Source organism: Cryptotermes secundus, unplaced genomic scaffold (assembly GCF_002891405.2).
Source record: "Cryptotermes secundus unplaced genomic scaffold, Csec_1.0 scaffold508, whole genome shotgun sequence".
NCBI classification, from domain to species: domain Eukaryota; kingdom Metazoa; phylum Arthropoda; class Insecta; order Blattodea; family Kalotermitidae; genus Cryptotermes; species Cryptotermes secundus.
Window position 1 is genome coordinate 386,127 of NW_019733326.1, and position 26,630 is coordinate 412,756.

General features: G+C 37.9%; 1 protein-coding gene across 3 annotated transcripts in view; it reads right to left on the minus strand.

Moving 5' to 3' along the window:
• The window catches only part of LOC111868014 (CD109 antigen), a 126,988-nt gene that overhangs the window by 27,776 nt on the left and 72,582 nt on the right, over positions 1 to 26,630 (minus strand). For 2 of the 3 annotated variants that reach the window (XM_023858351.2, XM_023858349.2), the window contains exons 12-16: positions 22,120 to 22,251; positions 20,127 to 20,181; positions 5,408 to 5,651; positions 1,318 to 1,435; positions 1,031 to 1,223 (exon numbers count right to left, since the gene is read on the minus strand). In XM_023858351.2, the coding sequence (XP_023714119.1) occupies positions 1,031 to 1,223; positions 1,318 to 1,435; positions 5,408 to 5,651; positions 20,127 to 20,181; positions 22,120 to 22,251 (742 nt within the window). Of the gene's footprint in view, positions 1 to 1,030; positions 1,224 to 1,317; positions 1,436 to 5,407; positions 5,652 to 14,881; positions 15,057 to 20,126; positions 20,182 to 22,119; positions 22,252 to 26,630 lie in introns of all 3 variants that reach the window. The other variant, XM_023858352.2, reaches the window with a different exon arrangement.

The following is a 26,630-nucleotide window of genomic DNA, read 5'->3' on the forward strand; positions in this document are numbered from 1 at the left end:
ACAGCAGTACAGGATACTCAGAACACATATTAAACACAGGACATGCATATGGTACTATAGAAAACACTATGGATATCATAGCAACAGGTAGGAAGGGGCAATACTTGAACACATTGGAGAACTACCATATATATAGAACGACAAAGAAAAACACACACATGAATAATATAAATAAAGAAATATATAACCCAATATACCACGAATTAAACACTACCTACACAGAACATAACAACACCCCACCACATCTACGCCTACAACATCATAACTCAATCAAAACGAAGACAGCACACACACACATACCCAGCAGGCCCAGCAGTATAACACACGCAGTCACAGGAGCAAGACACAACACAGAGCACAGTGCGTATTAAAAATTATAATACCACAAGTAATAAATAAAATACGGAACGCAGTATTAATGAATAACAAATTCACGTTACAGATACACACACGAAAGTAGAAAGAGTGCTCCGACAGAAGAGGATAGGTGTGACTCGCGTAGTGAGATACGACGTAGGGATGAAAAATCCTGAACAATTTTAATATTTAATATTTATCAATATATATGATAAATATATATTTTAGTTATTTTAATATGAAGACGGCAAGGCATGCAGTGAACTAGTTTATCGTAAATCGAATAAGCACCTGAAGATGGCACTTTTGTGCCGAAACATGTAGTGCGAGATAGAGGAGTGAGATAGATGAGTGTATGCACTGGAAGACGGTTGAAATAAATCATGGACTTAAATCAGTGCAACAGGACGCTAAAATATAACATTATTGAAAGTTAACTAGTGTTTCAAAGGAACACACCACTTCCATCTTCAGGGTCAAATAGTAAACTGCTTCATGTCAGTTTCTTGCTTGCTTACTCTCTGACCCAGAAGATGGGAGGTGATGTGTTCCTCAGAAATGCTGGTTTCCTTTCACTGGACTACAAAGAGGATAGAATTCTCCATAATCCCTGCTGTAAGAATTTTGAATCCAACTTGGTAATATTTACTGCCATTACCATAAGAGCACTTACTAGGTTGTTCATTGACATCATTGGAAACTTCAGCAAATTCAAAATTATCCAGCTGTTCATTCTCCAATGTAACATCTGCCTCCACATCCTTGTTCATGTAGTTGAATACCACAATAGGAATAGCAACAATTTCATCGCGGATAACTGAATATGGCAGGTCCAGAGACACAAAGAATGGTCGAAACACTCGAAGCTGTTGGGAACAAAACTCACATCATAAAATTAGGAAATTGTAGAACATATATTTACTTGAGATGGTAAATAAAAGAGTGGGTCTCATCCCAAACCTTTCTTGGTGCTTCAGAAAGTCCAAGGCCAAACAAAGGGTCGACAGAGAATCCAGAAATAACCCATGAGGTAATGGTGTCCGGAGCAAATTTTCGAATTGTTGCTTTTCCATCAAACCTGAAACATAACAAATATATTCTGAAAATACAGTTCTTCAGTGTCTGTATGAAATGTTTACTGACAATGGTAACACCACCAAAACACAAATGTCTCTACCGAGGATTCAAAAGACATCACAGAACATCTACATACATGATATGTGAATGTCTCTACTTTCATACTTCATTTTCACCATCATCCTGTGTTATTCTGACAGTAAATGTCAATTTATTTTATGCATACATCTGCGAACAAATTTTAAACAGTTTACATAAAGCTAATGTGTGAAGTTTCCTTTAATAACTGTCTGGATACCCTTGAAGATCATCACAAATGGCTGAAAACAAGCTGGACATGATATTTATTGACTAATATACTAGTTGCACTAAAGGTTATCATCAAATTCAATGTAAACAATGCTTTGGTAACAATGACCTCTATTGAACAGTTCTTCAATGTATGCACAAAATATTTACTTATTAAGAAAATAATCAAAATAATAAAAATCATAAATGGAAGTATTCTATTTTTAAAATTTAAAATATAGTAACCAACTGTATACAATCTCTGTTTCTTTGCTGGACCAAGTGACAGAAAACCACTATCATCATTCCAGCAAGCAGACAACTGAATTTATGAAATATCTATCTATGGCTCTACAGTCCTTGCGAACCTTGGCTTGCTTTTTCACTTTCTTAATCCATACACAGTTGGTAGGACTCCTTGGATGGTGGTCAGCCCATCGCAAGGTCGCTACCTGAACACAGAGCAACACAAACACAGAATAAACGCACACAGACATCCATGTCTCAAGTGGGATTCAAACCCAAAATCCCAGTGTTCGAGCGGGCAAAGACAGTTCATGCCTTTGACCACACAGGCACTGTGATGGGACGATTTTATATAATAGCAACTATCAAAATTTACTATTTAAGCAGTGTTCATTAACAAGGTGACATCACCTGTTTATGAATATCATTAACTGGTAACTGAGGTACATTTATTACTCAGTCTATATAGCAACTAAGCTACAAGACCGGACAGAGGAGGAACTGTTCTCTTCTAATCACTGAGACCAGCTCCATAGCATATCCACCCTCCATTTCAATTTGTACCAGGGGCTCTTCCTCTGGGGATAAAGTGGTTAGGTTGTGAAGGTGGCAACTCATCTCTACTGAGTGACAGTCATAACAGTTTTACATTCAGTCCCTGCACATATTCATGGCATGGTGCTTAATTAAGGATGATGATGTTACTGAACACATTCAAGACTTATAAGTCATAATAAGTCACAATACTGTAATGTTTATTGATCTTCTGGGCAGTTATCATCCTACCATCTGTAACCAACTGTACTCTTAAGGCCAGTTTTTTGTTCATTTATTATTTCACTGCAATGCCATTGCTCATTTGCTGTGTTTGGCTCTTCTTTCCTCTTCTCTCCTGTCACTGAACTGAACTGAAAGCCAACTGACCACTCTAACTCACAATTCACTCATCTGCTTTCCTCATTAACTGTTTATCTCCTCTACATTACACTGAACTGAAATGAGCTCTCATGTGGCTTTACAACTACTTTATAGGCATGGTCACCCTTCAGGAAAGTTCTAAAGAGTCCCTGAGTGACCTTGGCTTTCAGCATAAGTTCAGCAGTTTCCAGAATTAAAAAAGGGGGGGGTCCTCAATATTGTGAACAAAGAGAGAGCCATCCATAGGCCAGGTGACATGACCCCAAAATATAATGAAATTAATATTAATGATTACTAACATGGATCCACATTAGAAATACATAGAAACAGAATTCAATAACAAAGAGTTCATTTCATGAAAAATTGCCTGATGATGATCCAGCTGGATCGGAACATGTAGCAAATGTACATGATAAATGAATGACAATACAATAACACTGGTTATATACTAAGAATTTGTGTTGAAGGCTGTATACTAATACTATATATCAGGCATGTCCAACTTCAAACAGGTTGTGATCAACTTTTTAGTGTCAAAACTGCCAGTGATCTAGCAGCCTCTCCTATCGTCATACCTTGCTTTAAACAAAAATATTGGTAAAAATAACACGACACATGATGTTTGTTGTAAAAGCAACATACATTGAAAGTACAGACGTACCTTGTTCATCAAGAACAGAAAAATAGGAATGACTAATATGTATTTTCCCTTCAAAATCTGAATATAATCATATTATATTACAAGTGAATTTACATGCTTTTCATGTATAATGTCCTTATAGGCCTATGAGATCGACCAGTTGATTGTGATCAATGTGTTGGACATGCCTGCTATATATGATATGCAACAGGATTCAAACAATAAAGTTTAACCAATTTTACTGGCCAAAACCAAACATATAATCACTGAAAACTTATTATGCTATAGACATTGCAGAATTTATTATGTTATAGAAAGTACCAAAAATATTAATTCTCTTAAAAAACAGCATACTCTTCTAAAGATGATGACAGATAAGAACATAAGGTGAACTGAGCGGTCAGCAAGGGATTTCAGATGAGCAACCCTGTATTCAGACCCCAAACCAAGAATATGTGCTTCATTATAAAAGTTTATATTAATAAAATTTCATAATGGAAAAGTCTGTGAATTGAAGAGTTTTTTATTATGAACATAATTTTACATATTACATATATTTCTTTTTTGTGATTAATGCTGCAGAAAGTACAAGCATTTGTATATTTTGCTTATTTACCGTACCTACTGTCCCTCTTCTTAATTAAGCACATACCATGAAGATGTGTAACGGGAAAGGATTCTTTACCTTGGTATTAGATGGAAGTGAGTAGATGGTTTCACAGCTTGGCCCTTTTGGCCCTGGGGAAAGAGCCTCCAGTACTCGCTGGATAGAGACTGGATGAACCCCAGAACTAGCGTGAGCATTGGGAAGAAGACAAACTCTACCTCTGCCAGCAATCAGACCCCAATCCCCCAGTCATCAAGCCCATAGCCCAGTTTCCATACTGACTGAGCTATCCCAGCTGCTACCTATCATTCTATTATTATGATGAACTCTCCATTATCTGTGGTACTGGAGAGGGAAAGGAGCATGGATAATTAAAAGCAATGGATAATCCAATAATCTGGAAAACCACTTAACTGTCACTTACTGGTCAATAAATAGCCAGACAAATGTTTCCAGTAGCTGTAGCAGCCCAGCGTGGAACACAGTAAAATAATAAATTACAAAATTGCAATGAGATGAGATGAAGTACTTCCTATTGCAAATTACTGTAAAACATCACTGACAAATGTAATGGCAACACATCATTATGGGAAGCTGCAATCAGCAACACAGTGTTTCTGATAATCTGCAGAGCAGATAAATAGCATATGGATAATTGAGTCTATTGTACATAAGGAGTGCCACAGTGGAATGTGATGGATTTCAGAGCTCTACTGAGAGGGGGATCAGATTCAATAAAAATAAAACAAATTGATCAGGAAAGCAATAGTATAACCCAATTTATTAGACCATATTTGTTTCTTAAAAGTAACATTTTTAAATACTTTCCTCATCATGTGATATATTTGACATGAAACTCATGGCTTTAAATTTCTTTGAACCTGCACTGCTGACTTGCATTCAGTCAAGTGTTGTAACAATGAACACACTTTATGCCACCCACCAGTTCCCTGTCCTCATGCATAACCATACTGTCAGCAGCAATTGCATCAAATGGGGAATATTTAGAAATAGAAGCCTCCTTGATATTGCATTCACTCAGGTACCATGGCACTTTGAAAACAGCCACATTCCACTGCCCCACTCGTATATAAGATCTAGAAATGCCTGTGATCAGAAGAATTCTGGTCACTTTTATTTCTAATTTCAGCACTGATATTGACTGATCTGTATTACAATATAATCTTAAGAAATAAAGCTCTGACAGCCAAAAGATATGTGCAAGATGAGACAATAAATTATACTTTATCTGTGCATTAAAAACATCACCATACCCTGAAGACAGATTGGTGAAAAGCCAGGTAGAAGCAATATCATGCATAAGGAAGACGTGAGGCCTGTCCCATACAGGAGTGGGGATGCGTGAGAAGGCATATGGGCCTGCTAGAGGAGGACGTGTCACAGGCTTGTATATTACCGCAGGCCCAAGATCTGGCTTCACCACAAGTTGACCAGGTGCTGGCATGGGTCGGAATGTGTACTGGTTCTGTGCTATCAAACCCATGCCCTGGTCAGACCCTGTAATTCAACATAAGCATTTGGAGACCAAGGAGTAATAGCGGATCATGGGGTTTCTAGGAGAACCAAACTGAAATGAGAGAGACTGACAGACATCACAAGATTTAGAAGAGAAAGGGAAAATAGTTTTGAAAAGTTTTACTTAAATTGCTTATTTATTTATTTATTTATGGCTGATTTAACAATACTGACAGTTGGGATTACTGGGTTCTTGGACTTTGACCATCATCCTGTATTCTAAAAACCTTAACGTTTCACAAATTTGGTCTGTTTCTGAAACATTTCATTCTTTGGAATACCAGATGACAAAGTTTAAAACCCAGTAATCCAGAGCGTTACATACCATTATCAAAACTCTTTAGAATCTAACACTGTCAGTATCACAGACTACGTCATGTAGAGTGTTAGGATGACATGTGAATAATGAATTGGAAGCTGTGTGTAAGGAAGTGGTGATAACCCAATTAGGGGAACTATCCCAACATCTGCCCACAGGGACTAATGAGAAACATAAGAAAAGGATAGCTGGTGTTCCAGCCAAAATTCAAAATAGGCACTTCTTGAATATAAGTCTTGAGCCAACCTCCCCAGTTTTTAACAAGTTTTAACAGACATTTTATATCTAAACCATTTCATGTTATGTCTTATGTTAACTGTTATAATTAATGAATCTGCTATATTGTTCAATATACACAGTGTGTCCAGGTTATGTTAATACAAGACGTGAATTATTTTCAAAATCTCACTCTTTTTATTCAAAATAGTCTCCTTTTGAATCAATACATGGCTGGAATCGATTGAAAATTTTTTAAAACAGTCACTGAACTCCTTTTGTGGAATCACATTTAAAACTGCAAGACATTCCCTTTGGATGTCCTGGATGGTGTCATGACAGTATCCTTTCATCGCCAACTTAACTTTTGGGAACAACCAGAAATCAGCTGGAGCCAAATCTGGTGAATATGGAGGATGATCAAGGACTGTGATCCCTTTTCTGGCCAAAAAATCACACACGATCTTCGATTTGTGGGGTGGGGCACTGTTGTGGAGGAGCGACCAGGAACCTTGCTCTCGATATCCAGGCCGAATTAAAAAAATTCTCACCCACAAACGATTGAGGACTCCGAGATAATCAGAATTCACTGTTTGACCTGGCAGAAATTCCTTGTGAATGATTTCTATGGAACTGAAGAAAACGAATAGCAGTGTCTTTACTCGGATCTTTTGCATGTGCACTTTCTTTAGTTTTGGCTTCTTTGGGCTCAACCACGCTGCACTCTGCCACTTTTGTGAAAGCTCATATTGAAAACACCATGTCTCATCACCAGTAACAATCGATTTTGTAAATTTTGTATCACATTGGGCTGACCGTAACATGTCTTTGCAGTGTTCCGCTCTGGCATGTTTTTAATCGCCTGACAGCGCATGCGGTACAAACCGCGCACAGACCTTCCATTTGCCCAAACCCTCAGTCAAAATTTGATGCACAGTACTTTTTGGTATTCCCAAGAGCTGCTCGATGAGTCTTGCAGAAACACATCTGTCTGATGCACATGGAGCATCTTCAATGTCCTCCCTGCTGTCACGAAATACAGCATACCATCGAAAAATGTTTGAGCGACAGTCACTACCATACACACTTTTCATCGTTTTGTATGCTTCTCCAGCTGTTTTGCCTAACTTCAAACAAAATTTTATGTTGGCTATCTGTTCAACCGCCATTTTCTGATAAGCATCAGAACAGTATTGTTACATTCAAGGTCAGAACACATGATGCAACGATGCTTGTGCTTTGAAATTATACACAGCCACAGCTGAAACTTCAAGAATCTTAATGGTACAACTCGCCAACAGAATTCATTGCAGGGCAAAATTTAAAAAAATGAGTCCTAATGGATCCTGGACACACCGTGTATGTGGAGATCTGAATGTCAAGTGTGCACAAACTACATAAGCTTTATATGTAAAGAAATAGAAGTTCAATACAGAATGTTCAATTCACTTTCAGACATGACAAAAGTAATTACTCATTGTAGGCCATCATGATGGTTCACTGTTGATTTTTTTAAGTTGGCTGTATGCAGTGGACTCACATCTCATACAGGGCTATGTTTTAAAGATAGTGTATAAATTCAAAATCACATATAGTGAGAATAACCCTTGAAAATCCCTTAAATAAGCTGTAAAGTAAGTGCTTTTTTTATGCATATATCCTGTAATATGTATGTATATGAGGTTGCAGCCATATTTACACACACCATTTGAGACTGATAAAGTAAGCCGAACATAGCCAGTTTTTCCTGCAGAATTAGGATAGATCACTGTTTCTTCAGTTGTGCAGCATGTGAAGTAGCTGGCTTGAGTTTTGGGGCCATGTAGTATAAAAAATACATACACTTCAACATGTGGGCAGTGGGTCAGAGTGTGGGTTTATGCTCCCCGAGTGGAAAGGTGCGCAGAATTGCCCATGCTATTTAAATTTTTATTCTTTGATTTGATGGGGGGGGGGAAATGTGTATGGTTAAATTCACACAAGTTAAACACACGTATGATGCAACTGCACTGATATTGGCAGTAATGGGACTGTACAGTATTGATGACAGGATGATTAATGAATGTGGAGCAGTTGGTGGAATGAAAACTGGCAGGGGAAACCAAAGTACTGAGAGAAAACCTGTTCCAGTGCCATTCTGTCCACCACAAATCCCACATGACCTGGCCTGGGATTGAACCTAGGCCATCACAGTGGGAAACCAGCAACTAACTGCCTATGCTATGGCATGGCATTTGTTGATGTTGATTCTGCTCTTGGGTCCTCATAGCACGTAGGTGTCGGCTGATGTTTTAAAGGTGTATGTTGCCTCCATCGTCAGTTCCAAAGTGAGCAGTGAGCACACATGTGTGCGGGTGTGGGTGTATGTACAAAATAATGGAAACACTAAGAAATTGAGGAACAGAATTTTTTGTACTGGCTACCTTGAAAGAACTTCAATTGGCAACACTGAATGTTCTTCTTCTGTTTGCTTAGATTCTGTAGTGTTTGTGTAAGTGTATCAGCAAGTGCACTGAGTGACAGTCCATGGTAAAGAGTTGTAAAATGGGAAACTTGTATAATTTTGAAAGAGGACAGATTGCTGGTGCATGTTTAGCTGCGGCACCTGTGATAAAAACTGCCACAGTATTAGGTGTATAGAGAGTGATAGTTTCTAAGGTTATGTCAGCATACATGAAGAGAAGAAGAACTGTTTCCAAAAATTGTTGTTGTTGTTGTTGTAATTCCTAGAGATTTAAAAAAGTATAGCATAATGCCTCTCAGATATTATTCCTTTTTCTAACATTTATCAGAATTTAGAAGATGGCAACAAAGGAAGAAGCATCTAGCAAATGACTATTCCACAGAGCCAGCATTTACAATAATTGTAACCTAACTCTTTGTGATCGCCATCGCATAATTGGTCACATGGAGTACATATGTACTGTATATTTAAACACCAGGTTAAAAGCACTAGTCACAATGAACAAGTTGATGTAGGGGTGAAGGTCTAGACTTCTATTCAGGAAGTCCTCGGTTTGGACCCTGACTGAACACGAGTTTCCCCGATTGAGGATTCTCATGGTTTTCCTCAGTTCTTGTAAGCAAATGCCAAGATACCACCCCAATTAGCCTATGACCACTTCCTTTCAAATCCTTTCTGATTCATCATTTATCAATCATCTTAGCACGCTATATGGTCCAGATATTGAAATCGTCATAAAATAAATCACAAAAAACTTCATTTTGAAAAAATTAATATTATTTAGATTCTGTGACTCTGGAAATACTGTTCTACTTACTTTATTTCATTTAAGAATTACAATATTTTTATTTTATACTAGATAAAACCATTCCAAAATTTATTCATGTCAGAGTATAAATCACTATTCCATAATAACATTTTGTGTGAATTCAGACAAAAGTTCAACAACTCAGAATATTATTACTCATCAATGTCATAACTTTCATCAGCATGTTCATTTCACAGACCAGTTTCTGATCTGTGCACATATTTCTGCTCTTCTTGGTGTGAACTCTGTCACAATTGTAACAATTTCTGGTAGCTTTTAGTTATCTTTTTGACAACTATCTCTCACCAAAACTAGTTATTTTGGTTAGTTTCCTTTCCAGTGATCATAGCAATGTCTGAATTTCTTAATGAGTAACAAGATGGCTTTGTATGCATAGTTAAACTAATAATCACTGAGAACGGCTATTTTACTTTTCTGAAGACTTTTTTGTATAATAAGAATTACACAATGTAAGTTTTGAGGTTTTCACGGCGATGACAATGAAGAAAGTTGTCTTCTGGGTTTAGGCACCGTGTATTCTTCGTTTTGGCCAAAACGAAGAATACACGGTGCCTAAACCCAGAAGACAACTTTCTTCAAGAATTACACAACTTACACAAAAAAAATACAGCAACAACATCCAAACTGAACTATTATAAAATGTTATGTTTATAGTTTTGTGGGGTTCAGATCTGTTCAGATGGCTCCATCAGTCACAACAGAAGTGCTAAATGTCAACTAACAAGTTTCCCCCCTTCCATTTAATTAGTTTGAACAATATACAAATGTACAAAACACTGTGTTACCATTAAATACAAAATTTTCCAACAAACAAAAATTACTACATGCTGTTGGTTAATAATGATTAGTTAAGCCATCAAAACCAGGACAATCCAGTGGTATATTATAATCAATCAACTTATAATTGGGGAAAATTTTACTTCTGAAGCCTCAAGTAATGGACTCATTTATTTAATCAACATGAATTAGCTACTTTTGCCTTGTAATGTAACATAACGTATACAATTAAACTACCAAACCAAACACCGTTTTGTAACCAGAATGGACTGTAAAGTTAAAAAAAAAAACTCAAGTAAGGATATTTCAAATTGCACTTCAGTTTACATCAAACAATTTCTCTAGTGCTTAGAAGTGGGCGGGCCTTTGTATGTTTAAGACTGCAGTGTAAATCTGGACTGGCCATTCCTGATTTAATGAACAGTGGTAGCTCAGTGGGTACAGGAAATGTATATTCCTAGTAGAAGCAGATATTTTTCTCTTTGCTATCTCTCTCTCTCTCTCGCACACGTGCACACACACACACACACACACACACACATCCAATCCATGGCCAATCTTATGAACTATTGTAGTGTCTTCCACAAAAGTAAAGTGGTTAGGGTGTGAAGCCAACCACTGACCTTCTTCTTGTGCTAATGTTATGAATGTGTGGTGGATATTTAACTCTGGGCCCCATATATGCCTTCATGTTAATGCACTTTGGTACTGAGGCAAATTTAGTCTTAATTTATGTGTTTTTTGTGAGCGTATGGGTGTGTGTGTGTGGGGGGGGGGCTATGGAGGTGTCAGCTGCCATGATTATGTGCTCCTGGATAAAACACCGAACTAAGAAATCCAATACACAACATAGCAAAACTGATGCATGTAAGCATGTATGTGTCAGATAACAGACTTCCATATGCACATAGAGAAAGAGATTAATTTACTTTTGTACAACATAACTGCATATATTAGAGTAATTATCTGGATTTAAAACAGAATCAGAGGTTTAGTAACCGGAAACAGATACTCTGTCTTAATATACCTGAAGCTTTGTACATGTTAAATATTTCCCACATGCACAATATTGAAGAATCAGAAAATCAGAAAAACCTCCACAGCCCAAGCTCAGGGGAAAGCTCAAGAAAAGGAAACTGCTACTGTGCACTTTATGTTAGTGGTAAGTTTGTATTTATGATGGAAAAAGTGAACATACCAATATTTTCAGGACTATGAGACACATCGGATTATAATATTACTTTCATTAGGAAACACTATTCACCTTTTTGCAAATCATAATAAAAATCCTGCACAAAGAACCAGCAATTAGCTGCTAATTGTTTATGCATCAGAACCAAAAAAGGTCTTAGTTTTATATTGTTACAGAGAAGTGTATTCCAAAAGTAAGTCCTGCTCCTTTGTTTTTATTGAGGGGTGAGAATGAATTCCTTAATACTTAGGCCACAAGTGGGCCCATTTTACCATTATTGGGTAGAGAAATGGAGCATTTGGTGAGGAAACCACAGTACTCAGAGAAAATCCACCCTGGTATTACTTTGTCCACAGAAAATCCCACATAACCTGAAATGGAATCGAGGCCCAATATCTGTTCACCTAGTGTCACAGAAGTTTTCCTGTCAGAATGTTGCAATTCAGCCACACAGCACATACTTTCACCTTTCCAGTGCAAGTCTTTGTGACACTCTCAGACTCCTTCCAGAGATCAAAAAGATTAATAGTGAAGAACCCATTACCAATCAGACAATCAATGAAGAAGAAAACTGTGGACTGCAATTTTCCCAAGGCGAGAACATGCCATGAGAGAACACTGTCCTATGTGATTTCACACTGTGTAAGGAATTTGTGCCATATTTATCTAACATGGTTTCATTTCATGATGTCTGACAATCTGGCGAATATATAAAATGCTGCATCTGAGGTTTTCACAGCAATGACTGTGAAAAGAGCTGTTTTCTGGAATGTAACATCATGTAGCTCAGTAGAAGTCCACTGACATCTTGCTATTTATTCCTTTTCATTTTTTTTTTGTTTGGCTTAATCTTTGACAGAAGACAGAGACTGTAAGTTCCTCTGAAACATCAGTGGACTTCTACTGGACTCAACAGTGTTACATCCTAAGACAGCACTCTGCAAGAAAGAAAATGTTGTTTCTTTTATGAGTACTATGAAATATTTCCTGTTCTAAATCTATTTCTCATAAAATAATATTTAGAACATATTTGAGATTTTCTGGCAAAAGGGGTGGTTCATACCTATAAACCTCCTCTCTAAATATAGTACTGTATGTGTGGAGTGGAGATATTTGGAGCACGTGTTTCACGTTTCCATACTAATGAGGAAATTCCTTGTTACTATTATCCCACTCTTTACTGATATTGTTTGCACCATACAATACCATCTGGGGCACTGAACCTCTCCAAAACAAGCTACTATGGGGGTGTAGAGTAACATCCCTGAATGTATATTGTAATGTGTTTGGGCAACTGTGGATGCCGTTCGGATTGTTAACTGGTTTTATTAACAACCTGCAAGTCCTAACTACAATTAATTAGAACACTGTTGCAGGTTTACACAATTAGGTAGGTCTTAAGGTAGCGCTCCACCATGCAGTTCAACGGTGGGTGCCGGGGCGTGATGCATGTCTTGCTCACTCCCAGGCATTGCAAAACTTCTTGTAGCAGATGAGACTTGAAATTATGGCCTTGGTCACTATGCAACTCCCGAGGTATGCCGAAGCGGCAGAAGTAGTTGGCAACCAGAACTTCTGCTATTGTTGATGCCTCCTGATTGGCACTGGTGTACACTTCCGCCCACTTGGTAAAGTAATCCATAGAGATCAGTAGGTATCAGTTTCCATCATCGCTTCATGGGGAGGGCCCTGCTATATCAATGGCTCTTCTCTCAAAAGGAGCCCTGACATTATACTGGTGCATCTGTACACGACTCATGGCCCACAGTTCGCAACTGGCTGCATATGTGTTGCACTGTTGGCACCATTTCTCAATATTGGCTATAGCCTGGAGCCAGTAGAATCTCTGCTGAACCTTATTCAGGGTTTTGTTAACACCCAAGTGACGACTTGACGGTCCACTATGTAGTTTGATCAGCACGTCCTTCACCCTGCTCTGAGGGATAATTATCTGGGCTACTTGGTATCATCCATTGGCAGATTCCCAGTTGCGCTCTAGTATGCCGTTTCTCACAGCAAGTGATTTCCACTGAGCCCAGTAGCTTTTGTACGTGGAAGTCAGATCCTCTGTGATATCTTTCCACTCTGGTCATTGCTTACTTTCTGCTTCCTGTAGAATATGCCCTATGTCTAGGCAAATGGGTCCAGCTGGCTGTGGGTAGGGTTGCAATAGCGCGTATTTGCTTTACATCTGCCCATGTCTTGACTTTGTGGCAGTGCGTACATCGCTCTTGGCAGTGCCATCTTGAAAGGGTGTTGGCGTTATTGTGTTTCCGGCCTTGACGATGGTCAGAAGTAAAGTTGTACTCTTGTACATTTTCCATGATGATGGTCAGTGCATGATGGAGGGGCTTTAATGCATACGCCGGTGTCCGCCCTTCTCTGCTGGCCCTCGCTCGTTTCCTGAAGGTTTGGTACCCTTCCTGTTCGTTTGTTCATTGTGGCTTCTTGGCAATTCCCATGTGTATCTGCCTGGCCTATTTCCATGTTCCTGGCACAGCTCATTATCAGCCTTCCTTTCGTAGGGGCGGTTACTGCTGCGTAGCAACCAGTACAATTCGGCTGGACTCGGCATGGCATGGCATGGCATGGCATGGCATGGCACGGAGAAACACCACTTTCCTTACTGTTGTGCAACCACATTCCACTGTTGCGTAACTTGGCAACCGATCTTTTATCAAAAGTCTATCTTCGTGGTAACTCGTTCCACATCCCTTTGCCCAACAATGGTTTGACATGTCACAATATTTTTAGTTACTTCTACTATATTCTGCTTTAATTTTGAATATTAAATGCACCCACATTTAAAGCAGAAATTTCCAAGATAAAACATCTCATACTTTGGAAATTATACTTGCAAAAGTATAATACACAATCGGTAATTTCTAGGCCACACAAAAGTTAGTGCCCCAAACAGAGAAAATGTAAAGGTTTCCAAAAATATACCCTCAGCTTATAAGGGTAACTGGGATATCTATCGCTTCTGGGATAGCAATGAGGTAATTATATGAGTAATGTCATAAGTAACCCAGTTTAAGCTGCTAGAAAATCTCATCCCACTCATGGTCTTATTACTTTCTGTAAACTCTAAATAAACTCAATAATTGTTTTCTTTTGCACACCTCATAATCTAAGTGACCCAATTCCCACTTAGTAATAAACTTCTATAAATTACAGGTAAACATATTATCTTAAATTTGCAATCTGAATTCAAAATCATTCTCCTTTTGTATCCTAACATTCATAACATAATGTTATTTGAAACCAAATGCCGCAACGTTCACAACAAATTTTTGCTTCAGCACTTCCAAGATGCAAAATGGATGGATGCTACTTTTAAACTGATATCACTAATAGCTACCGTAGAAATTGCAAAGACAAATGTATTATGGTAATATCCCATTGGACTGCCTACCCTGCTTCAAGCATGTGCCAAAGCCAAGTCTCAGGGAAATTGCGACGAACTCTGATTGCAGGTTCTGTAGATCCTGTAGCCCCTGCCACGCTTCCAAATGCTGCAGTTTCCTCAATAGCTGGAGGCATATTTGGTACTGCTGCTTCTTCCATAACATGCACAGATCTGTAGTACACTATGAAGAAAGCAATTACTAGTACCTACGGCCACATGTACAATATTAAGCCTGTCAGCTTCACGATGGTGGGTGTGATGTCATGCAGTCTGGTAAGGGCAGGGCCCACTGCCTGCACCTTTCACAAGTCTCCATGGCATCGCATTTCAGAAGACAGTAATATTCATAGTTGAGCTTATCACAGAATTATTTTTGAGTACAGCACATTCATGTTAATATATCGTTAATAATATTTAGCAGTTGGTTACATTTTTACAGGAAATAGAACATTCACTTGATGGGGAAGATAGGTTATACTGATATGATTATGTCAGATATTGTACATTGTCAGAGGTATATCTGACACGCACAACACTTCCAGAGTTGGGTCTGCTCCTGTCTTCAGATGACTGCTTACCATTGAAATGATACATTTTTAGTTTTACTTTAAGATTACTTGGTTGGGATCAATTCCATGAGTAACACAAATAGAATCATAACAACCTTTCTTCAGTCATCTCAGTGATGTAGTTATTAGTGTCTAACCTAATATCCATATGGTCCTGGGTTCATTCTCAATCACCACCATCATCATGAATGTGAGAGTCTGTATGTATGACTTCACCTTTTGGGAGTACCCCATGCAGAATGTTGAACACTTCCCACCATTTCAGTAAACAATGTGACTGCCATCTTCAGTTTTAATGTATTGGGTGGGGAGGGGGGTGTTTGGAAACTGAGTAAATACTATGTTGGACATTGTCCATCATTTCAGGTACAGTTATTTTTAAATATACCCAAGACAACAGATGAAGTCCAGTCTAATATTTATATAATGAATAATGAAGAGGTCTTTAGAGACTGTGTGAATCTGTCATACAGTGGGAGGAACTCATCTACAGTGCAGATTTAATTAACTCATGCTGCCTATATGCTTCATTATTGCTACAGAAAGGTACAGAAAAACATAAATGGCCTACTACTTTAATATAGTCTTGTATAAATATAGGTAGTACAAATTATGTACATCTGAATGTCATCATTGTTGTTGATAGACTTGAAAGGATTCTGACGATGGTGTATGCTGTACATTGTTCTTCCTCATGCAAGTGCCGTTACAGTAGAGGCTGGTTGAACCTGTCCACTGTATTGCACAGGAAGACTCCCACACAAGAGCATAAGTGAAAATTTGTTGCTTTGACTTCTGTAAGAGCTTTTCACATGCAACCTGCAGGTACATGTAACTGGCACACCTTATTCGCTGTACATTCAAGATAACTGAGAGTTTACTGTATATTGTTCAACGGATGCCCAAGTGAATGTTCCAATTCCTGAAGTTTATCCAAAAGACCATCATGCAATCCACAGCCCAAAGTTACTTATTACATCCCACCAAAATACTAGTTGTAGTAATGTTACTATTTCTGTATACGTTCCTAGTATAAAAACTAGTTTTTAAAACTAATATGATTTTAATTAATCCTGTATGCAAATATACAATTACTTTTGTCCATGATTTACTGTGTCTGTCTTACAGTGCATACATTTATTCACCTTACTCTTCCCTCCTGCACTACATGTTTCGGCACTAAAGTGCCATCTTCAGGTGCTTTTCGATGTACGTCAAACTACTGCATTGCATGCCCTGTTGTCTTCATACTAAAATAACTAAAATATATATTCGTCATATATATTGCTAAATCTACAGTCACAGGAGTAAGACACAACACAAAGCACGGTGAGTATTAAACATTATAATACCACACATAACAAATAAAATTCAGAACACGGTATTAATGAATAACAATTTCACGTTACAGATACACATGCAAGTAGGAAGAATACTCCGACAGAAGAAGATAGGCGTGACTCGCATACTGAAATACGACATAAGGATGACAAATCCTGAACAGTTTTAACATTTTTAATATTTAAAATTTAGCAATATATGAGGGGGTACCCAAAAGAAACCGAACTTATTTTTTTTAAACTTATTTAATCAAATTTTAAGCACAAACCTTCAATCCCGTTCAGTGTACTCTCCACTTACACTAATACACTTGTATAGTCTTTTATTCCATTTTTCAAAACATTGTCTAAATTCATCTTTTGATATGCTTGACAGCGCCTCCGTCGTTTTTTTCCTTCACCTCAGCAACATCAGCAAAACGCTGAAAAAAAGTTTTGATCATTTTGGGACTCTTCTTTCAAAGCACAGCATGCTTCCACGCGACCTTGTTTTTGTTCAGCAGTCAGCAGTCGTGGCACAAATTTCGCAGCCACCCTTTTCATTCCCAAATCTTCTGTCAAAATTCGCTGAATTGAGCTCCAAGTCACTCCCNTTATCAACTCACGAATGTTAGCTCTATGCGCTCATAGCGGCAAAACGCGGTACTACAAAAGCTCTGCCCACAAAAAAATTAGTTCGGTTTCTTTTGGGTACCCCATCGTATGTATGATGAATATATATTTTAGTTATTTTAGTATAAAGACAACAGGGCATGCAATGCAGTAGTTCAACGTACATCGAAAAGCACCTGAAGATGGCACTTTAGTGCCGAAACAAGTAATGCGAGAGAGAAGAGTAAGGTGAATAAATGTATGCACTGTAAGATGGTCAGAATAAATCATGGACATAAATCAGTGCAACAGGACGCTAAAATATAACAATTATTTTTATTTATTCTGTGCAATCTTCCAGGTTTCCCTGTATGTACCTATGTCTTATAATCACAATCTTTCAGTTTAAATTGAAACACATATAAACGATTCATTTCACTAAAAATTCATTATATTTTGCATCAGATTGTTATAAAAACAGCTTCAAACTGTAGCAAGACTGTTCTGCTTATGCTCTGAACTCCAGACATGCTATGCCACACAATGCAAGAGCCTAGACTGAGGGAAAGACAACTTACATAATAATGGAGCTGAGCCCTTCTTGAGGAGCTGCCAAATCTGCAGTTACTCAAGAATTTCCCAGCATTTTATGGAACCCAAAGGTTCATTACCATGTTCACAAGAGCCCTCCATTGGTCCTATCCTGAGCCAGATCAATCCAATCCATACCATCCCATTCCTCTGAGATCCATTTTAATATTGTCCACCCACCTATGCCTTGGTCTTCCCAATGGTCTCTTTCCTTCTGGCTTTCCCACCAATATGCCATATGCATTCTTCGTCTCCCCCATTCGTGCTACATTCCCTGCCCACCTCCTTGACTTGATCATTCTAATTAAACTTGGAGAAGAGTATAAGTTATGAAGCTCCTTATTATGAAGTTTTCTCCAACCTCCTTTCACTTCATCTCTCTTTGGTCCAAATATTCTCCTCAACGCCCTGTTCTCAAACACCCTCAGTCTATGTTCTTCCCTTAATGTCAGAGACAAAGTTTCACACCCACACAGACCCACAGGCAAAATTATGTTTTTGTTTATTCTAATTTTTATGTTTTTGGACAGCAGACAAGAAGACAAAAGGTTCTGAACTGAATGGTAGCAAGCATTGCCTGAGTTCAAACTCCTCTTAATTTCCTCCTGAATCAGGTTTTGTTATTGTCATTCACAAATATCTGAACTGTGCCATGTTTTCAAAACATCTGTTTCCTATACTGAGTTTTCTCTGGGTTTACTTCTAGACCAACATCCTTATTTGTGTCAATTAAAGTTTGTGTGTTTTTCTTTATGGTATCTATATTATCACCCAATAGATTCACATCTTCGGCATAGACCAACAACTGATGTGTCCTGTTTAATTTCAGTCCCATCTGGTTTTCTTAGACCTTCCTAATGGCATATTCTAAAGCAAAGTTGAAAAGAAGTGGTGATAAAGCATCTCCTTGTTTTAGTCCATTCTGAATAGGAAATTTATCAGACAAATGTTTACCTACACGGACTTTACTATATGTTTCATTTAAACACATATTAATCAATCTAACTAGTTTCATGGGTATCCCAAACTCTATCAGAATATTGTACAATACTTCCCTCCTAACTGAATCATAGGCTTTCTCAAAGTTGAGGGAAAGATAACTACTGTTTTTATCTGAACAGCATATTTAACCACTGTATACTATCACATAATGGGAGCTGATGAACAGATAGAGTGTAGGACACTGATATAATACATTATTTTAAAAAATATATATTTTGATGAGAAGTTCATTCTTTTTAAAAACAGAATGACTTTCTGAGATCACTGCATTATTCAGATCATTTCATAAAATCATATAATACTTAAATTTATTCAAAGAAAACATCAAGGAATTTTGAAGCAAGATACCAGTATAAATTAAAGATGGTTATTGACCAAGTAAATACATTTAATTTTCAAATGTATCTTTTAGCACATCTAGAGAAGAGAAGTACATGATATAAATTAATCAACCATACTGAGGCCACAGCAAGAAGTCCTATGGACACTGGGGTTGATAGTTGTTCAAGCTTCTACTGTCTGTCTATCACTTCTACCCCATCTGGCTTGTGCCAAAGAGCCCAAGTGTGTCACTAATGAAGTTCAAAGTTGTAATCACAAGCAGCATGGCTAGACAACTACATGGGAATATTAGCAAACAAGCTGGAGTCAGAGAAGTGCAACAGTGTGGGAGAGAGAGAGAGAGAGAGAGAGAGAGAGAGGAGAAATGTCTATAAGACTTCTTCTCATGGTCTCAGTATACTAAACTATATGAAGTGATGGCAGGCTGAAACCGATGAATCAAATTTTATTCAAATTAACGAGTACTGCAGTTATTTCAGTTAAAAATATCAAATTTATGTTCTTGCTTGAATAATAATTAAATGCCGAAAAATACTGCTTTTGCACATGAAGTAAGCTTTGATATGCACCCAAGTGAAATGGTTAAAATAAATGGACCTCAAGGGGTCACATTTAACATATTTCATTGCTCCACAATGTTCTATATCCATCAGGCGTATTTGTAGCCTAGATTGGATCCACGGAATTTTACAATGGAAATAAATAAATAAATAAATAAATCATAACTTGCTTAACACTTCACAGTTCATGAAGCCAGTACTAGTGAATGAACTTATGATGATGATGATGATGATAATGATGTCAGTTTGTACTTACCCCAAGGAAAATGTTCATGCACTAAACCATTAGTTAATATTACTGCACCAGAGCTCTGAAACAAGTCAAATAATTACATTACTTGCTATGCAGGAACATCTGCACTGTGCTCCAACTGAAATCAGAGTATAAAGCAGAACATATAAAATACTGAGTAACTATTTATAGGTATCCATCAACTTATAAAATTTCAATCTACATTAATTAATTGATTTGTAAAGGCTGAAAGATGGACACATTCCCTCTTTCAAACTAAGAAATTCCATTACAATTTAAAGGAAGGTTAACCTCATTAGTGCGGAAGCACAAACTTTCATATTACTTCAAATTTGAACCCTTACTACAAATTTCATTTGTGGAATTTAGATTTAATCATGTCTTTTCTACTCAAAATTTTGAATTAACACATCTTCAGTCTACATTTTCATAATAACCCACTTCTGCAACTTCAACTCATGTAGGCCACAACTGCTTCCTTCCAAATCATACCCAGTACATTATCCATCTATTATCCTACCATCCAGTGCTATACATTCTATCTACCAACAGCGTGGTTAAATTACTGACAAAAGCAAAATGAAAAAAAATAAATAAATAAATAAAGAAATTACTTAGAAGGTTTGTCAGGAGATGAGTATGACAAATAGAGTACCACACAGAAATTTCAGTAGTTGATGTCCCAAATGTACAGATATAACATGTTTTCGTCAAATTATAACTGCATTATACACTGTGCTGCTTCTAATATGTGTGTACACAACACACAGCACATAGGAAACATCTAACCATAAGCCATACAACCTCAAGCTGACATCTCCCATCTTCGGGATGAATTAACAAGGAGGAGCTTAACATTTTACATCAAATGTTTTAAATTTTTACATATTTTAACATTGGCGTTTTAACTTGAGGGCAGTTTTGGATGGAATGTGAGAATTGATAGTGCATTCAACAATCCTAGCAAGTGTTGTGCTTTTACACATCGACATATTGTAGCAGCGTCCACGCAGCAAACATAACTGTGTACATCTTAAACAACGACAGTGTTTTCATGATTGTACTATGTGCCTCTGATGATGGTTGTATTAAACCGAAACATGTAAGGCAGAAGTGATAAAGAAGTGACCTACAAATTGTTACACTCGACGGACTTTCTATTGACTTTGTGATTGATAGTGTAACGGACCAAAAATGAAACAATTCAAAATACTGAATTATAATCTTATTAACTTTTCAAGCAAGACTATTACTGTACAGATATTATGTATTTGTACTTGCCTTGTTCCATATCCTGTGGTGTCAACCTGTATTTGGATTTACTGAATGTAAATAAATTCAAATTCAGATTAATTTTAACCTCAAAATCTTCCAACTTTCAATTTAAATTTTAATTATTGCTACACTGGATACAGGGACAAAAAAGTGGAACAACGTATGACATAATATAGCTGAAGGTGGCCACATATGGCCAAAACACACTGTATTAATAAACAGAACAAATGTATGAAATATGACAGTGTGGCAATTAGCCACACAGCCATTGCACATTTCTGAAACTTGTTTTAATAAGAGTGGAAAACAGTAACTAAGCTCTGATGTCATGGAACTGTGGCTCAGTACATGAAATTTCATTTTCAACATTCCAATTTTTGAACTGTGAACAGCAACCAATATTCATGTTGACAGATGTTCATATGTATTACACTGAGGACATGAAATGAAGACTTGTGAGAAATGGATTTGATTCTCAGGCACAAATCTTATTCTCAAACTTACAAAACAATACACCTTCAAGATTACTTTCTTGTGGGATGTGACACCACATAGTCTAATATTTCAGAGCAGCATGCTGCCTCCTTTTTCAGGGTATGGTCATGATTTAATGACATCACACCACAGAAGACAATAATCTTCATAGTTGCTGAGATGAGAACCTCTAATCTCACAGAACACCATATCCTCAGTAATTATAATTCTGGAAATTGTTACCTACATCAAAGACTTCTCTAGCAGTTGCAGAACCTGGCCACCAATAATTCAAAGCATTTCCTCTAAAATTAAACCCATAGTGGTATGGTGTTTGAAGGTTTGAATCATACAAACGCAGTTCTTCCAAGACAGCATCCTGGAACATAACAGTACTGTTATAACAGAAGTTACTGAACATCAATCCTTGAAAGCTGTGCAATGATAGATGTGTGATACAGTGTACTCCTAGTTATTGTGAGTTAATTATCTGGTTTCAACTTATCTCTGCACCCTTGTAAGTGCATTCACGACCCCAGTGAGTGTCCTTTAAATAAGTCAGTCTGTCCATCTGTATGCATGAAGCCACTTCAGGATGGCAGGACAGATTTTCATGAAATCTAATACTCAGAAATATTGTAAATAATTGTACAGCCATTCCAGTTTTCATTTAAGTAAAATAATTTTTAAGACAACTTTAGGTGATGACGTACAAGCTTTTCTGTACACAACTTGGATATAATTTCCTTAATAAGATATACAAAACTATATAAGGTATGCCATCTACACAATGATATTCTGTATTTAAAAAACAAAGAAGACACTACTGTATCAACATTTGCTTTTATTATGTTTTTACAGACGCAACATGTTTTGTCCCTTATATCAGGTCATCATCAGGCATACAATGTGCCAGTATGAGCTGATGAACTGCAATTAATAAATCATCTAATTCTTTAAATAAGAATCCTTATTGTGTCTTGAAATTACTGAAATGCATAAATACACGTATTCATTTTAGGTCAACATTTTTAAAACTGAAAATCCTTAGATAATACAAATTTAAAATTAAAGATATAAAGATTAAAATTAAAACTAAAGATTAAGACATGAAAGTTAAAATTCTGTTTTTTTTTTTGTGGTAAGACTCTGCAACCGCTACGTGTTGACCTGGTTTTTATGCCGGTAGAAGCAACTATAGCGAGGGGTGCCCGCGTATCATGCCACAAAAAACAGAATTTTAACTTTCATGTCTTAATCTTTAATCTTAATTTGATATTTTTATTATCTAAGGATTTTCAGTTTTAAACATTTTGACCTAAAATTAATACATGAATTCATGCATTTCATTAATTTCAATTCATCAGCTCATACTGGAACATTGTATGCCTGACGATGACCCGGTATAAGGGTTGAAACATGTTGCATCTGTAAAAACATAATAAAAACAAATGTTGATACAGTAGTGTCTTCTTTATTTTTTAAATACAGAATACTTGTGTGTAGACTGCATACTTTATATACTTTTGTATATCTTATTAATGACACACAACAGGACGCACAATATTAAGATAATTTCCTTAATATTTATCACTACAAAAAAAGGTGTGAACAAAATCTTGGAACAAATATGAAACACATACTCCATGTTCAATAAACTTCTTCCATAAGTCTTACAATTTTCAAGATAACTGGAGAATTCAGATGCTCTGTGCATGTTTCCAAATTTTTATATTCAACAATCACTATTGCCCCTTAATCACACCTGAAACTTGGATTATGTTAATTATTCACATGTCTATTCCACTTCACTGGCATACATAATCTGTGAAGTGTAGTGCTGATTATGGGATGGATGATTAGGGTTCATTTTCCAGAAGACAGCGACATTGTTTTCTACAACAAAATATCCAAAATGATTCTGGGGCACATGCAGCTGCTTATGCAGAATACACAGAGCTACCTTCTCCTACATAAACAATATAGACCTTACTGCCACATCTCCTATACCCTTTCACATTGTGGTGGTTGCATACATGGTCTTTCTTACTTCATGTTATTTAGCAATAAGGTGAACTCAAGTCTCTTATTCATGTAGGCCCAAATTATTCTATTACACCTACCTCAGATGATAGAAAAGTACATAGCATTGAGAGAATGGTAACACAGAGGGGAAACCTGAAGTGCTTGGAGAAAAACCTTCCGCAGTGTAACTGCAAATCTCACATGGATTAGCCTGCGAATGAATTCAGGTCTCTGCTTGCTCTACCTTACTTCTGACAACAATATGCACTCCCTCTCAGGGCCCTAACACAAAGTTGGAATGTATTCTTGCGTTGAGAAGTGCAGTTAGTTCCCTTTGTATGGTCTACCCATCCATTTCAGATTATTTCAAGAGGCCAATTAATGGTACTTTAAACACAATGACTGAAGTGAAGAAATAATATCAGTAATATTATTGTACATATTTTGTAACAGTGGAAGCATTAACCTACTAGTAGCAAGTGTTGTTTTATTTCCCTTTAAGGTTATAATTTTACAGAACATTATTTGAAATATTTGACAAATTCAATTGAAATAAGTCAGATAAACCTTAAATAACAAGAACAATAATTACAGTCACTCTTCTTGAATTACTAGACTAATGCCACTTGAAAATGCAAGAGCAGGTCTCTTTGTTAGTTATCTCTTCCATATTAAATACTATGCAAAGTTGAAACCACAATATACTGTATGTCCAAAAAGTATCCGACTTTTCTGCTGTAAGTAATGGCCAAAGGGGTGGGGAAACTGAGTGTAGTGGTAGAAGGGACTTTCATGCACATGCGTGATTTTTTGCTGACTCGAAACACTGCCGGATGCGTCTGTGGGTGCCAGATAGCGAAGTGGTGTAACACGTGTTCTGTCGCATTCTCGTTTTGCTCAAGGTGACAGAACGCTTGGAGCAGTGATACTGCATTAAGTTTTGTCAGAAACTGGGGGTTACCCAAGTGGAAACAATTCGCAAAATTCAGCAGACTTTCGGCGATGATGCAATGGGGGGGTCACTGAAATTAAAGAGTGGTTCAACCGCTTTAAACGTAGCCGTATGTCGGCGGACAGTGAGCAGCGTTCTGGGAGACCGTCAATGCTGATGTCATTGACAAAGTGCGGACACTGATCACAGAGGACTGCCATTTGGCCATCCGTGAAGTTGCTGATGAGGTTAGGATCAGCAGAGGTTCCACAAACACAATTTTAACTGAGGATTTGGGGATGCGAAGAGTGGTGACAAAATTTGTGCCCAAGCTGCTTTCGCCGGAGCAGCAACAACTCCACCTTGAGGTCGCGCAGGACATGCTGGAGTGCACCAACAGGGATCCTGAGTTCCTGAAGACTGCGATCACTGGTGACGAGTTGTGGATGTACGGATATGACCCGGAAACCAAGGTCCAGGCATCACAATGGAAGCATCCAACATCCCCGAGGCCCAAAAGAGCACGACAGGTTCGGAGCAATGTGAAGGTGATACTGACTCTTTTTTTCGATTACCGGGGCGTGGTGCATCATGAGTATGCACCACTAGGCCAGACTGTCAATAAGGAGTACTACCAAGAAGTCCTCCACCACCTTCGTGATGCAGTTCGGCACAAGAGACCAGAGTTGTGGGATGCACGCAACTGGCAGCTGCATCATGACAACGCCCCAGCTCATTCATCACACCTGATCTAGGGTTTCCTGGCCAAGCACGGCATTCCGCAGGTTCGCCAGGCTCCCTACTCTCCTGACATGCCTCCTTATGATTTCTGGCTGTTCCCGAGATTGAAGACACCGCTAAAAGGCTGCCATTTTGACAGCCGTGAGGACATCATACAGAACACGACTGTGCAGCTGCATGCCATTCCAAAAGAAGCCTTCCAGAATTGCTTCCAGCGATGGAAGGACTGCTGCGCTAAGTGTGTGGAGTCACAAGGGTCCTACTTTGAAGGCGATTAGGTATTGTAACCACCCAGATACAGAACTTTTTTCCTGGCCNCCTTCGTGATGCAGTTCGGCACAAGAGACCAGAGTTGTGGGATGCACGCAACTGGCAGCTGCATCATGACAACGCCCCAGCTCATTCATCACACCTGATCTAGGGTTTCCTGGCCAAGCACGGCATTCCGCAGGTTCGCCAGGCTCCCTACTCTCCTGACATGCCTCCTTATGATTTCTGGCTGTTCCCGAGATTGAAGACACCGCTAAAAGGCTGCCATTTTGACAGCCGTGAGGACATCATACAGAACACGACTGTGCAGCTGCATGCCATTCCAAAAGAAGCCTTCCAGAATTGCTTCCAGCGATGGAAGGACTGCTGCGCTAAGTGTGTGGAGTCACAAGGGTCCTACTTTGAAGGCGATTAGGTATTGTAACCACCCAGATACAGAACTTTTTTCCTGGCCCAAGGTTGGATACTTTTTTGACAGAGTAGTATATGCTTGTTACTTATCTTCGATTATGCCACCATCTTGCTGTGACAAGTTTATCTTTGGAAAAAATAATTTTCTTTCATATATCCAGCCCTCATCTCTGCCCCTTTCATATTTTCCCTCCTTTTTCCTGTATTCCTTTCCTATCCTGCTTACCTGACCATCCTATTGTCATTCTTCTCCCCTTTCCTCTCTCCCTCCCCTTTACATTGAAACAATTCAGTCCTTTGACAGCTAATGTCACCTGTTAGACACTGACAGTTATTATATTCTGTGACTGAAACTTACAAGATCACAACATTGTTAAGCA